The 15,131-nt window shown below is 42.4% G+C and overlaps 1 protein-coding gene across 6 annotated transcripts in view; it reads left to right on the top strand.

Moving 5' to 3' along the window:
* Window positions 1-15,131, top strand: part of NF2 (neurofibromin 2 (merlin)) — an 83,449-nt gene continuing 68,318 nt past the window's right edge. For 3 of the 6 annotated variants that reach the window (XM_008575540.1, XM_008575534.1, XM_008575536.1), the window contains exon 1: window positions 71-461. In XM_008575540.1, coding sequence (XP_008573762.1) covers window positions 348-461 — 114 coding nt within the window. In that variant the 5' untranslated portion in view covers window positions 71-347. Of the gene's footprint in view, window positions 462-15,131 lie in introns of all 6 variants that reach the window. The other 3 variants (XM_008575537.1, XM_008575538.1, XM_008575539.1) reach the window with 2 other exon arrangements.

The raw sequence follows: 15,131 nt of genomic DNA, 5'->3' as shown, positions 1-15,131 counted from the left end.
AGGCGCGCCGGGTCTGGGCAGCCGCCGTCTAGGATTCTTGTCTCGGAGCGTCCCCGACGTCTCCGGCCTGAGTCCCGGAGCGCTGGGCCGCGCCCGCCCCGTCGATCCCGGCTCTCGTCCCTTCCCTGCAGCCGTCAGGGCCCGCCCCCCAACTCCCCTTTCCTCTGCCGGGGCAGGGTCCTCGCGGTCCATGCTGGCCGCTGGGGACCCTCGCCGCCCACACCGCTCCCAGGCCGGCTGGCCGGCCACCATGGTGGCCCTGAGGCCTGTGCGGCTCCTCCAGGGGGGCTAACAGGCCCAGAGCACAGGCTTCGGGACGTGAAGGTCCCGAGCCTGAGCCCCGCACCATGGCTGGGGCCATCGCTTCCCGCATGAGCTTCAGCTCGCTCAAAAGGAAGCAACCCAAGACGTTCACCGTGCGGATCGTCACCATGGACGCCGAGATGGAGTTCAACTGCGAGGTAACTGGCCGGCAGCCCCGACGGGCTGCGGCGAGAGGGAGCTCGGCGTCTCCCCTGCTCGCAGGGCCCGGGGCCCGGGCGCGCTTCCCTCGCCGCGGTGACAGTCGAGGTGGAAGCTTGAGGGATCCTTTTTATATCATCTTCTGGGCACGGATACAGACGGTCAGAACCGGAAGCGAACATCTAGGCCCAAGTCCTCATGTTAAAGAAAATTGCTATTTTTCGTAGGGCTTTTGGGTTGAACACTTCCTGAGGTTTGTTTTCATTCATTGTTGTTGGAAGAGGCTGGAAGCTTCAGTAGTAGCGAATTCTGGTTTTCACTGTCAGGCTTAAGCTAGGCATAAGCTGAAACTCTAGGGAGTTTTTTGTTTAAATTTTATTAGGTAATACTGTTATGTGGCCAGTATTAAAAGTTTCATCTTGTTTATTGGAAAGCCTATACTTGTTTTCCTCCTCCAAAGCTTACAGATTCTGGAAAAAACTCTTAAAGCTCTTTGAGAAAGGAGATGGTGTCTTATATTTCCTTTCCATACGGTTTCTAGCATGATGATAAAAGCTGTCATTTGTTGATACTTTCGAAGTGACGCACACTTGCACATTTAATCTGCACGATAATAGCCCAATGAGATAGGTACCTCAAACCATTTATCTAGTAAGTGGTGAAGTGAGGTTTTGAACCAAGCTCTTAACCAGTGTAGTACTGCTTCTCAAGTATTTTAAGTTCTTGTTATTGAAAGTGTGGTTTGTGGATCAACAGCATTGGCAGTAGTAACCCAAGTCAGCTTTTGGCATACTTTTTCTGTACAGGGCCATGTAATAAATATTTTCAGCTTTGTAGGCTATAGGGTCCCTTTTTGGAACTACTCAATTGTTCAGCTCTACCATTGTAACACAAAAACAGCCTTACACAGGATTGACTTCCAGCAAAACAGCAGAGCTCCACTGACTCAGTCCCCTGTAAAACTGGTGAAAATTATTTTTTAAAACACTATTTAAATCCTCTGGAAGTGGACCTAAGGGCAAACAACAAGTGAAGAAACATGTATGCAAGAAAATCTATGAAAATTTGGTAAGAAAGGGAAGAGGCTGGGGTATTTGAACCAAAACCACTCTCTCCTTCCTCACTCCTAGCTTAGTGAAGTGGAGATTCCACTCCAGACTGTTAAAACCACAGCACAGGGCTCCTTCTCCCCCAGCTCCCAGTCAGAGGGCTTTGTTCACAGGAGGAGCAGGACTACAGCATTTCTCATCCTGCCTAGAACTACTTGTTGTTGAGGCTGAGTCCCAAGTGAGTGCAGTTGAAAGATGAGGCTCCCTTCTTCCACCCAGTCCCTAATTGTGGAATAGGGTTGTACCTTGGGTGGGACATACTGTGATTACTGGGATCCCAATTGCTTTTGCCCCAGCTTGGGCTTGTGAGATGGTGGTTCCACAGCCAGAGAGGCAAGCTAAGACCTCAGGCTAGTGTGTCTCTCCTAACCCCTACCACCAAGGCTCAGTTTCTGGAGCCGGATATCACTCATAAGATTGCTAAGATCCCCTTCCCCAGCTCCAGAGTCCTGGCTCAGAGACTTTGCCTAAGGGGAGAAACAGGCCTTAAAACAGATATCTCCTAATCTCTTCCCAAAGGAATTGACTTCATTTACAACACAGGGTGGAGAAATTCATGCCTAAGGGCACTCTTGAGAACTGTGGAGGTTTTGGTGAGAGGCAAATTGGGAGATTTGATGAAGATACAGCCCAGGGCCGGCCCGTGGCTCACTCGGTAGAGTGCGGTGCTGATAACACCAAGGCCGCGGGTTCAGATCCTATATAGGGATGGCCGGTTTGCTCACTGGCTGAGCGTGGTGCTGACAACACCAAGCCAAGGGTTGAGATCCCCTTACCGGTCATCTTTTAAAAAAAAAAAAAAAGGCCACAGGTTTGAATCCCATGTAGGGATGTCCGGTTAGCTCACTTGGGAGAGCATGGTGCTGACAACACCAAGCCAAGGGTTGAGATCCCCTTACCGGTCATCTTTTAAAAAAAAAAAAAAAGGCCACAGGTTTGAATCCCATGTAGGGATGTCCGGTTAGCTCACTTGGGAGAGCATGGTGCTGACAACACCAAGCCAAGGGTTGAGATCCCCTTACCGGTCATCTTTTAAAAAAAAAAAAAAAGGCCACAGGTTTGAATCCCATGTAGGGATGTCCGGTTAGCTCACTTGGGAGAGCATGGTGCTGACAACACCAAGCCAAGGGTTGAGATCCCCTTACCGGTCATCTTTTAAAAAAAAAAAAAAAGGCCACAGGTTTGAATCCCATGTAGGGATGTCCGGTTAGCTCACTTGGGAGAGCATGGTGCTGACAACACCAAGTCAAGGGGTAAGATCCCCTTACCAGTCATCTTTAAAAAAAAAGAAGATACAGCCTGCTGGAAATAATGGGGGAATAAGAATGCAAGGAGCCCTCCTGGGGTTAGAACAAATATCAAACATTGACCTTAGGAATGGTTCTCTCAAAACAGCCATAATTTGATTGGATTAGTTTGTAGAACAAGTTAGGCCTCAGGGCATTGTTGAAAATAATAGAAAAATAAGCTGTAATTAGTGGAGTTCAACAGCTGGGTGTGGTCAAGGAAAATGAAGAGAGCTCTACCAAAAGCACTGTCATCCAGGGTGACTGTGCACATACCTGAAGCTGCACCTTCCTGAGGAGCAATATCATAGGCTTTAACACTGTGGGGAGGAAATAGATTTCACTAAAATAATCCAGCCAGTCACTAAACAAACAGATAAATAAATAACAATAGCCCTGGAGGGGGGGGACTAGTCCCCAGAGTTGCTACAATATATAATCTAAAATGTCCAGTTTCCAACAAAAAATTACATTCAAAGGAACAGGAAAGTATGACCCATACAGTGGAAAAAAGCTGGCAACAGAAATTGCCTATGAGGGCAGCCAGAGGTCAGATTTAATGAAAAAAGCTTCAAACTAGTCATTATGAATATGTTCACAGAACTAATGGAAAGCATGATGACAAAAAAGTAAGTGAAGGAATGATTACATTCTTGCATTGAATATAAAATATTGGTAGAGGGCCGGCCCGGTGGCTCACTCGGGAGAGTGCAGTGCTGATAACACCAAGGCCCCGGGTTCGGATCCCATATAGGGATGGCTGGTTCGCTCACTGGCTGGGCGTGGTGCTGACAACACCAAGTCAAGGGTTAAGATCCCCTTACCGGTCATCTTTAAAAATAAATAAATAAATAAATAAAAATAAAAATAAAATAAAATATTGGTAGATAGGAATTTTTAAAAAAGGAACCAAATGAAAATTCTGGAGTCAAAAATTCTGAAGTAAAAAAGTTGTCTACTAACAGGGACTCAATAGTAGATTGAAGTAGCAGAAGAAAGAATTAGTGAAGTGGAAAATTAATAGAGATTATGCAAGCTGAATAGAGAAGAAAAAAAGAATGAAGAAAAATGAACAGAGCCTCAGAGGAATGTGGGAGATCGTTAAGCACACCAACATGTGAATAATGGAACAGAAACAGAACGAGAGGAAAGTAAAAGGAACAGAAACAGTATTTGAAAAAATAAGGGATGAAACTTCCCAAATTTACTGAAAAACATTAACCTATATATTCAGAGAGCTCGATGAACTCCAAGTAGGATAAATACAGAGAGATACACAAAAATAGTAAAGAGATGCACATCATAATAAAATGCTGAAAGTCAAAGACAAGAAGAAAATCTTGAAAGCTTGAAGAGAAAAATGATTAATCACTTACAAGAGAGACCCAATAAGATTAACAGCTGATTTGACAGAAACCGTGGAGGCCAGAGGCAGTGGGATAACATATTCAAAGTGCTCAAAGAAAAAATTCTGTCAACTAAAAATCCTATGTCTAGCAAAGCTGGATATAGATAAAGTAGACATTTTAAAATGATGGTGAAATGAAGACTTTCCCACATAAACAGAAACAGAGAGAATTTATTGCTTGAAGACCACTTTACAAGAAATACTAAAGGAAATTCTTCAGGCTGAAATCAAGTGACACCAGACTATAATTCAAATGCAGACAAAACAACAAAGAACACTGGTAAATATAATTATGTAATTATAGAAGAGGATATATGGCATATTTTCTCCTTCACTGATTTAAGAAACAATTATATAAAATAATATGTAGATGGGCCGAGCCCGTGGCGCACTCGGGAGAGTGCAGCGCTGGGAGCGCAGCAGCGCTCCCGCCGCGGGCTCAGATCCTATATAGGGATGACCGGTATGCTCACAGCGCTCACTGGCTGAGCGCAGTGTGGCCGGTCTCAAAAAGGACAAAAAAAAAAAAAAAAATGTAGATAATGTACTGTGGGGTTATAAGATAGACATGTAATATATGAGGGTTCTTCAAAAAGTTCATGAAAAGATTTGTATTATCTCTTAATTCTGTTTTTCCATGAACTTTTTGAAGTACCCTCATATGTATAATATATTTGCCAATAACAGCACAAAGTAGGTGGGTGTAAGTAAAGCTGTAATGGGCCAAGGAAATGACTACAGATGGTAAAATCATAACTATAACAATGTATTGTTGGTATGTAAGTTTAATAGATGTAATGTGTATAACAATAATAACCATAAAAAGTGGGGGAAAGGAGCTACGTATAGTTATGTTTCTATATAACCCTGGAATTAAGCTAGTATAAATCTGAAGCAGCTTCTGATAAGTCAGGATTATATGGTAAACCCTAGAGCAATAACTAAAAAAAAATACAACAACTAAAATCATGAAATAATCATTAAAGAAATTTAAATGCTTTATTAGAAAATGCTCAAAGTGGGCCGGCCCGGTGGCGCACTGCGCTAGTGCGCCGCTTGGGAAGCGTGGCAGCGCTCCCGCCGAGGGTTCGGATCCCACATACAGACCGGTTCCCGCTCACTGGCTGAGCGAGGTGCGGGGGCAACACCGAGGGTTGCGATCCCGTTGCCGGTCCCGGTCCGGTACGGGGGCAACACTGAGGGTTGTGATCTGTTGCCGGACACGGAAAAAAAAAAAAAAAAAAGAAAATGCTCAAAGTAAGAGAAGTAGTAAAGGAGTAATAGAGGAACAAGAAAAGACATAAAACAAAAAAGTAAAATGGGAAGTTGAATGCCAAATAATTAGATAAATAAAATGGACAAATTCCTAGAAAGACATAAACTACTAAAATTGACTCAAGAAGAGAGACCATCTGAATAAACCTATAATAAGTGAAGACCTTAAATTAGTAATAGTAAAAAAAAAAAAAAAAAAAAAAAAAAACTACTTACAAAGAAAAGCCCAGGCTCTCTCCATTAGAGGCCCTGATGGCTTCCACCACTGCATCCTACCAAACATTTCAAGAAGAATTAATACAATTCTTCACAAACTCTTCCAAAAAAATAGAAGAGGAGGGAACACTTCCCAATTAATTTATGAGACTGGCATTACCCTGATATCAAAACCAGACAAAGGGCTGGCTGGTTAGCTCTGTTAGAGTATGGTGCTGATAATACCAAAGTCCAGGGTTTGATCCCTGTACTCTCTAGCCACCAAAAAAAAAAGTGGGGAGGGGGAAGGGAAGAAAAGAAAAACTCAGACAAAGACATCCCAAGAAAAGGAAACTATAGACCAATATCTTTTATGAATATAGAAGCAAAAATCCTCAACAAAAATACTAGAAAACCAAATCTAGCAACATATAAAAAAAGGCTAGCTGGTTGGCTTAGTTGGCTAGAGCATGGTGTTATAACCCTGTATGGCCAGCCACCAAAAAATAAATAAATAAATAAATAAATAAAATAAAAATTATACACCATATAGAAGTGGGTTTTTCTCAAGGAATGCAAGGTTGGTTTAACTTCAGAAAATTGGTTAATGTAAATAATGTAATGCATCATATCAATAGAATAAAAAACAAAAATCATATGATCATCTCAATAGACACAGAAAAAGCATTCGACAAAATCCAGTTGTTTTAATAATAAAAAAAAAACTGAACAAATTAGGAATAGAAGGGAACTTTCTCAACTTGATACACAGCAGCTATAAGAAACCCACAGCTAACATCACACTTAATGATGAAAGAATGTGTGTTTACTCCTAACATCAGGAACAAAGACAAGGATGTCCACTCTTACCACTCCTATTCAACATTATAATGGAAGTTTGAGCCAGGACACTTAGGCAAGAAAATACAATAAAAAGTATCAGTACTGGAAAGGAAGAAGTAAAACTATCTCTGTTTGCAGGTAACATGATCCTGTATGTAGACTCTGAGGAATCCACTAAAGAACTATTAGAACTAATAAATGAGTTCAGCAAAGTTGCAGGATACAACATCAATATACAAAAATCAATTGGTGGGTTTTTTTTGTCTTTTTTTTCTCTGGCCGGTAAGGGGATCCAGATCTTTGACTTGGTGTTATAATACCACACTTCAACCAACTGAGCCAACCAGCCAGCTCAATTGTAATTTTGTACACTTGCAATAAACAATCTGAAAATGAAATTAAGATTCCATTTACAATAACATCAAAAAGTATAAAATATTTAGAAACAAATTTAACAAAAGAAGTGCAAAGCTTGCACTCTGAAAACTAAAACATTTCTAAAAGAAACTAAGGATCATTTAAATAAATGGAAGAACAGTCTTTGTTCATACCATAAGAATTAAATTAACATTGTTAAGTTGGCAATATTCTGAAAATTGTTCTACATGTTCAACCCAATTCTTGTCAGAATCCCAGCTTACTTCTTTGTGGAAATTGACAAGGTGATTCTAAAATTCATATGAAAGGGCCGGCCCGTGGCTCACTCGGTAGAGTGTGGTGCTGATAACACCAAGGCCCCGAGTTCGGGTCCCACATAGGGATGGCCGGTTCGCTCACTGGCTGAGCGTGGTGCTGACAACACCAAGTCAAGGGTTAAGATCCCCTTACCGGTCATCTTTTTAAAAAATAATAATAATAAAATAAAATAAAAAAATAAAATTCATATGAAATTGCAAGGGACCCAGAATAGCTAAAACAATCTTGAAAAAGAACAAAGCAGGATGACTTGTACTTCCTGCTTTCAACACTTGCTACAAAACAGCTATAATTAAGACAGTATGGTACTAACATAAAAACAGACATAAAGATCAGTGGAATAGAATTGAAAGTCCAGAAATAAACCCTTACATCTATGGTCAACTGATTCTTGACAAGGGTGCCAAGACCATTTAGGGGACTAAGAATAGTCTTTTCAAAAAATGGTGCTGAGACAACTTGATAGACACATGCAAAAGAATGAAATTAAACCTGTTTCTGACACTATATATGAAAACTAACTCAAAATGATCAAAGACCTAAATATAAGAGCTAAAATTATAAAACTCTTAGAAGAAAACATAGGGATAAATCTTCATGTCTTTGCATTTGGCATGGGATTCTTAGATATGACACAAAAGACATGAGCAACAAAACAAAAAATAGATAAACTAGACAACGAAAATTAAAAATTTTTGTGCTTCAAAGGATACCTTCAAGTAAGTGAAAAGAAAAAAAATTAGTAAATCGTGTATCTGATAAGGGACTTATATCTAAAACATAAAGAATTCTTATAACTCAGTAATAAAAAGGCAAATAACCCAATTTAAAGATGGGCAACAAATAAAATAAATAAAAACAGGCAAAAGATCTGAATAGACATTTCTTCAAGGAAAATATACAAATAGCCAATAAATACATGAAAAGATACTCAACATCACCAGTCATCAGGTATATGCAAATAAAAAACATAGTAAGATACCATGTTACCACAAAGAGAGCCAACCACTAGGATGACCAGAATTAAAAATTCATGTAATGTTGGCAAGAATGTGGAGAAATTGGAACCCTAATACACTGCTGGTGTAATTATTGTAATTACATTAATGTAAAATGATGCAGCCACTTTGAAAAACAGTTTGGCAGTTCCTCACTTAAACAGAGTTACCATATGTAGTGGATTGAATTATGTCCCCCCAAAACTCACTGAAGTTTGAATTGTTTTTTTATTTTTTAAATTTTTTAAAAAAGATGAATGGTAAGGGGATCTTAACCCTTGACCTGGTGTTGTCAGCACCACACTCCCCCAAGTGAGCCAAACGGCCATCCCTACATAGGGATCTGAACCTGTGGCCTTGGTGTTATCAGCACCACACTCTCCCAAGTGAGCCAGGGGCCAGTCCTTGAAGCTTGAATTGTATTCCCCAAGTTTTATGTAATAGAAACTTAGCCCCCACTGTGTCTGTTAAGAGGGTGGGAAATCCTATTATGGTAATTGAAAGGTGGAGCCTTGAAGAGGTGATTGGATTGTAGCACCATGCTGTAGTGAATGCATTAAATATGGTGGTCAGGGGCGTGGTTCTGAGGGCTTTAAAAGAAGAGAGTCTGTCTCTCTCTCTCTCTCTCTTGCTCTCTCTGCTTCCACCATCTTGCAATGTGAGACCCCTGGGTCGCTGTCACGACCACCAGATGGACTTTCAACTTCCCAGGCTCAGAAACTGTAAGCAATAAATTTCGTTTTTCTTTATAAATCACCCAGTCTCAGGTATTCTGTTATGCAACACAAAACGGACTAATACACCATATGACCCAGCAGTTCCACACTTAGATATCTAATCAAAAGAAATGAAAATATGTTTATAGAGAAACTTGTATGGGAATGTTCATAGCAGCATTATTCACAATAACCAAAAGGTGGAAACTGTCGATCCACTGATGAATGGATAAACAAAATGTGGTATATTGATACTACGGAATATTATTTGGCAATAAAATGGAATGAAGTACCAATACATGCTACAACATGGATGGACCTTGAAAACATTGTGCGGAGTGAAAGAAGCCAGTCACACAAGAACACAGGTGATTCTATTCATACGTAGGTCTAGAATAGGAATATCTGTAGAGACAAAGTAGATCAGTGGTTGTTTAGGGCTGGGAAAAGCAGGTGGGGGCTATGGGGTGAAAGCTAAAGTATACGAGGTTTCTTTTTGAAGTGATGAAAATGTTCTAAAATTGACTATGGTGATGGTTGTACAACTCTGCAGATATGCTAAAAACCATTGAATTGTACACTTACATGGGTGAATTCCATTGAATTGTACACTTAAATGGGTGAATTTAAGGTATGTGAATTACATCTCAATAAAGCTATTTAAAAAAAAGCAACCTTGGACAAAATGTAAACAATGGGCATGAATGTGTTTCAGTAAAACTTTATGGACACAGGAGTTTGAATTTCATATAGTTTTCATAAGTGATAAAATATGTATGTATATTTTAACCATTTAAAAATGTAAAGGGGCCGGCCCGGTGGCGCACTGGATAAGTGCGCCGCTTGGGAAGCGCGGCGGCGCTCCCGCCCGAGGGTTCGGATCCCACATACAGACCGGTTCCCGCTCACTGGCTGAGCGAGGCGCGGGGGCAGCACCGAGGGTTGCGATCCCGTTGCCAGTCCCCGGTCCGGTACGGGGGCAACACTGAGGGTTGCGATCCGTTGCCGGACACGGAAAAAGATAAAAAGACAAAAAAATAAATAAATAAAATAAATAAATAAAAATGTAAAAATCATTCTTAGCTCTCAGACTGCATAAGAACAGGTGACAGGTTGGATTTGTCCTGTGGGTCATAGTTTGCTGACCTCTGATTTGAGTTAATGTGAGAGAGTATGAGAGACTGTCCCTTAGGAAAAGAGGTTTTGTATGACATTTCTATTTTTTTTTTCCTTTTTGTCTTTTTTCGTGACCGGTAACGGGATCACAACCCTCGGTGTCGCGCCCGTACCGTGACCAGCAACGGGATCGCAACCCTCGGTGTCGCGCCTGCACCACGCTCAACCAGTGAGCGGACCGGTCTCTATATTGGATCTGAACCCTCGGCGGGAGCGCCGCCGCGCTCCCAAGCACCGCACTCTACTGAGTGCGCCACCGGGCCGGCCCTTCTATTTTTTTTTTTAATTTTTATTGAATCATAGTTGATTATACATATTTTGGGGGTTCAATGTTAACATGTTGATCAAATCAATATTACTAGCATATATATTGTTACAAATCGTACTTATTCTTTATGCACCTTGTCCAATCTCTCCCCATCCCCCTCTCCCTCCCACTCCCACCTCTAATTACCCTAGATTTCTTCTCTCCTTCTGAAAGAATAATGTTTACTCTGTTGATTTGTTGCGTAGATGATCTGTCCAATGCTGAGAGGTGTGTTCAGGTCTCTCAATATTATAGTAGAGTAGATGATTCTTCTGTCACTCTGGAATGGGCTTTGTGGAGAGAGACATCCTCTTCTTTTCTTTGGTCTCTGCTGGTGACTCTCCTTGTGTCAGGATACTCCAGTGGTTAGCAGACCATCTGCATGGTGTTGTGGTGTCTAGCTGCTTTTGCGGCAGCCGTGGTTATTGTGGCTGTGATGGGCCACCCACGTGGAGGTGATGTTTTTGGCATGCTCCTTGGCACTGGTGGTGTGCCTGGTTGTGTGTGTGTGGGGGGTCTGGTCCCTGGCTCCATGTCTCAGGTCCCTGGGTGGGCCCTGAGGTGCTGGTGGTGTGCATGGGCTGGAACTAATTTTTTGTCCTTTGCTTACTTCTTAAAATGGGGAACAGTACTTGAGCTGTGTGGTTTAGCTAAATTGCTGCTTTGCTGCTGATTCCCTAGGGAAGGCTTTTTGTGCAGGTTTTTTTTCCTTTTTGTCTTTTTTCGTGACTGGTAACACGATCGCAACCCTCGGCGTCGCACCCGTACCGCGACCGGCAATGGGATCGCAACCCTCGGTGTTGCGCCCGCACTGCGCTCAACCAGTGAGCGGACCAGTCTCTATATGGGATCCAAACCGTCAGCGGGAGCGCCACCGCGCTCCCAAGCGCCGCACTCTACCGAGTTTGCCACCGGGCTGGCCCTTGTGCAGGTTTTAATGGTTGACTTTATAGGTACTTCCAGCTCTCCAGAGACCCAGTGCACCTGGATTGCATAGAAATTCTGATTTTGGCCTGAGTCTTTTCATCAAACTGCACCCACACAATTCTATATTCCTGATCAGTCATCTCTGAGTGGTCCTTCGCTGATTGGGGTGCCAGTCAGCTCTCCTTGGGGTGTCCCAGTGTTCTCCCGGTGGGCCCACCTGCAAACCGCCCATGCTGCAAACACTTCCCATGGGATGGGTCGGGTGCTAGTCCCTTGCGATGACTCACCGGCCTCTGAGTGGCTCCTTTCTTTCAGTTGTTGTGGCTCCTTGCTCTTATGTGGGTCCACAGGAACCCTATTAGTGGTCTTGCCGGCCTGGGGGCCACCAAGGCCCTCTTCTCCCCTGCCGCCTCCAAGCAACTTCATCTGAAGGGCACAGCTGCGGCTTTTGCTGGCTTCCATTCCGTGCACTCAGCAGCTTCAGCCTTAAACTGGCCACAGCATGAAATGGTTGGAGTGGTTTTTTCTTTCTTTCATTGTGGCTTCTCTCACCTGTATGCACTTCATAGGTCTCTCCTCCTCTTCCCCGAGCTCTAGTGGCCCCAGCTTGGCTGTTGTTGCTTTTTATAGTTGTAAATTGGTTGATTTTGGGAGAGAGTGACACTGGGGACTGTCTATTCCACCATCTTGACTGGATTGTATGACATTTCTTCAGCCGTAATTTTGCCAGGAAAAACTTATTATTATTTTTTCTTTAAACAGATGCCAGACCCAAAGATGATGAACAATATTATCAGCTACGGCAGGGTTTCCCAACCTTGGCATTATTGACATTTTGGCTGGTTAATTCTTTGTTGTGGGGAGTTGTCCTGTGCATTGTAGGAGGTTTAGCAGGATATCTGACCTCTACCCAGTAGATGCAGCTCCCCACTACCCTGCCTTGGTGTTGAGACCAAAAATGTCTTCAGACATTGCCAACTGTCCCTGGGAGAAAATGCCCTCTCATCTCCTCTCTCCCTTTCCCCCGCCTGCGCCCCTACTCTCACCCCTCTGAGAATCATTGAAAAGGTTAAAAGTGACATTCAGAGAGGCTTCTGCATTTGGTATAGTACAGAGATTATCAAACTTTAAGGTTTTTATCAATGCCCTGGAGATTTTGGTAAAATATTGATTCTGATTTAGTAGTTCTGGAGTGGGACTGATAATTCTGCATTTCTAACAAACTTGCAAGTGGTGCCAGTGCCGTTGGTCCAGGGACCACACTTTGAATAGTAGAGCAGTAGTAGAGAATACATGGACTTTGAAATAAGACAGATCTGCGCTTGAATTCCAGCTAAACTACTTCTACCTTGGTCAAGATATTTAAGCTCTCTGGACCTCAGTTTTCACATCAGCAAAATGGGACTAATATTACTGACCCTGCAGGGTTGTTATAAGGATTTGTGGAATGCATAGTGCCTGGCAGAAAGGAAGAAATAGAAGGGCCTATAATTGACCTAGAGTAGGAGGCTTGCATCACTGTGAGCACTGCCCTGTTTGATTTGTCAAGCTGTTGCATCTCACTGAACCTTGAATTCTAGTGGAGATTCCTATTTGTAAATGATCTAATATTCTGTTAAAAGTAATAGTAGTTTGGGCCGGCCGGTGGCTCACTCGGGAGAGTGTGGTGCTGATAACACCAAGGCCCTGGGTTCAGATCCCATATAGGGATGGCCGGTTATCTCACTGGGTGAGCGTGGTGCTGACAACACCAAGTCAAGGGTTAAGATCCCCTTACCGGTCATCTTTAAAAAAAAAAAAAAAAGTAATAGTTGTTTGATTTATGTTGATAGAGCTAGGAGAAACTATTAGTTTTACTCTCCTGCCCTATTTTTATATTGTACATTAACTGAGTAAGGTGCTGATGCAAGGAGATTGAAGTTGCATTTTGAAAAAAGAAGGGAGATGGTACTTCTGGAATTCTTGGCTTTACTGAGGTCAAATGTAAGTGGCTTTCCAAGAAGGAGTGAATTTCAGAACCAGTGGAAGTTAACATATGAGTCATGTTACCTTATGCTAATAAGTTCAGAGGTTTTGCTGCAGAGATGGGGAGAAAGTCTCTTTCTTGCACTACTTGCTGCATTGCACAATTGGCATGATGCTTTGGAAGATTTTTCCACTTGAAAGATTTGATATTTGTCATTTTGAGGAAGTAGGTGCTGAATGTAATTTGCCAGGAGGCTAAACAGTTATGTTATTTCTTATCTAGGCTGGAAATTTACTCTAATAGTTCAATGTACCAGTAAGAAGAACCAAATATGAAAAATTTCTCAAAATTTAGTTGTGAGAGATTCTAATACCATCTTAAATTGAAAACAAAGTCTCCTTCTCCTATTAGTTGGCAGCATAAATGCTTCCACATACCCAAGCAGGATTTGATTGGATTAAATACGAACGCTATAGATCTGTTCAACATATAAGTGGACATAAGTTGTCCATAATAGAAAGAACTTTCAAAAGGGGAAAACAGAAAGAACAGCTCCAGTATTTTCAGTAAGATCTTAAATCCTCAACTCCCTAAGATTTAGGCAAGTGATCTCTTTTGAGGATGTAAACTCTGGGAGGGCAGTGTAGTTATTTCGTTGCTTAGTCGTACAGAGGAATAGTCCAGTATTTGAGTGCACTGAGAAACTTTCATTCTTGTTTCAGAAGAGAGGCTGTCCTCTACCTGTTCACTGCTGAGCTCTCCCATGGGGTTTAAGCAGTTCCTGTGGATGGTGTAGGTGCTCCTGCTCAGGTCTAGAACGTGTACAGACTGTGAATGATGAAACATGTGTGTTGGGGAAGCTGTGTGAAGAAGGAAGAAGGGTATATGGTGGCCAGTGCTGCCGTCCACTGGACCCCATGGGACTCCGTGTCTACTCTTTTGTGGGAGGAAGGGTAGGGAATAGCAGTTTACTGTACTGCCAGGTACAGTGCTAAATGCTTTAAACACACTATCGTATTTGAGACTTATACCAGTGACTCATTTATTTGTTCAAGAGATATTTAATAAATACCCACATGGGTGAGGCAGGGAACACCACCTAGCAACAATCAAGACCTACTTAGGATGTAGGTGCTGTCATCAGCCTCATTTTCAGAGGGGGAAATGTAAGCTCAGAAAGAATAAATAGCCTGGTTAAAGTCTCAGTGGAGCCACTGTCTATTTTTTTTTTTTTTTTTTTTTAAAAGATGACCGGTAAGGGGATCTTAACCCTTGACTTGGTGTTGTCAGCACCACGCTCAGCCAGTAAGCGAACCGGCCATCCCTATGTGGGATCTGAACCCGGGGCCTTGGTGCTATTAGCACCGCACTCTACCGAGTGAGCCACGGGCCGGCCCGGAGCCACTGTCTATTTTGAAAGGGAAAGAGGAGGACAAGGACAGGTAGGTAATGGATGAATAGATGGGCACACCATTTGACTTGATAACGACCAATAAGGCCTGCAGTTGCTTATTTGAACCTCCCAACAAGGCTTTCAAGAAATTTGGGCAAGTTGGGTCTGCTGAGGTTACAGCCTAGAGGTTACGACCATGGATTTGGGAGCCTGATCCCTGGCTCTACCTCTAACAAGTTGAGTGACATTAGAGACGTTCCTTAACCCCCTCACATGCCTTTGTTTCCTCATCTGTAAAATGGGGATTGTAATAATTCTTCTTGCCTAAGGTTGTTACAGGGATTAAAATTGAGTTATTCTTGGTAAAGTACTTA

Source organism: Galeopterus variegatus, unplaced genomic scaffold (assembly GCF_000696425.1).
Source record: "Galeopterus variegatus unplaced genomic scaffold, G_variegatus-3.0.2 Scaffold1204, whole genome shotgun sequence".
NCBI lineage: Eukaryota > Metazoa > Chordata > Mammalia > Dermoptera > Cynocephalidae > Galeopterus > Galeopterus variegatus.
This window is presented reverse-complemented; position numbering and strand designations above follow the sequence as displayed.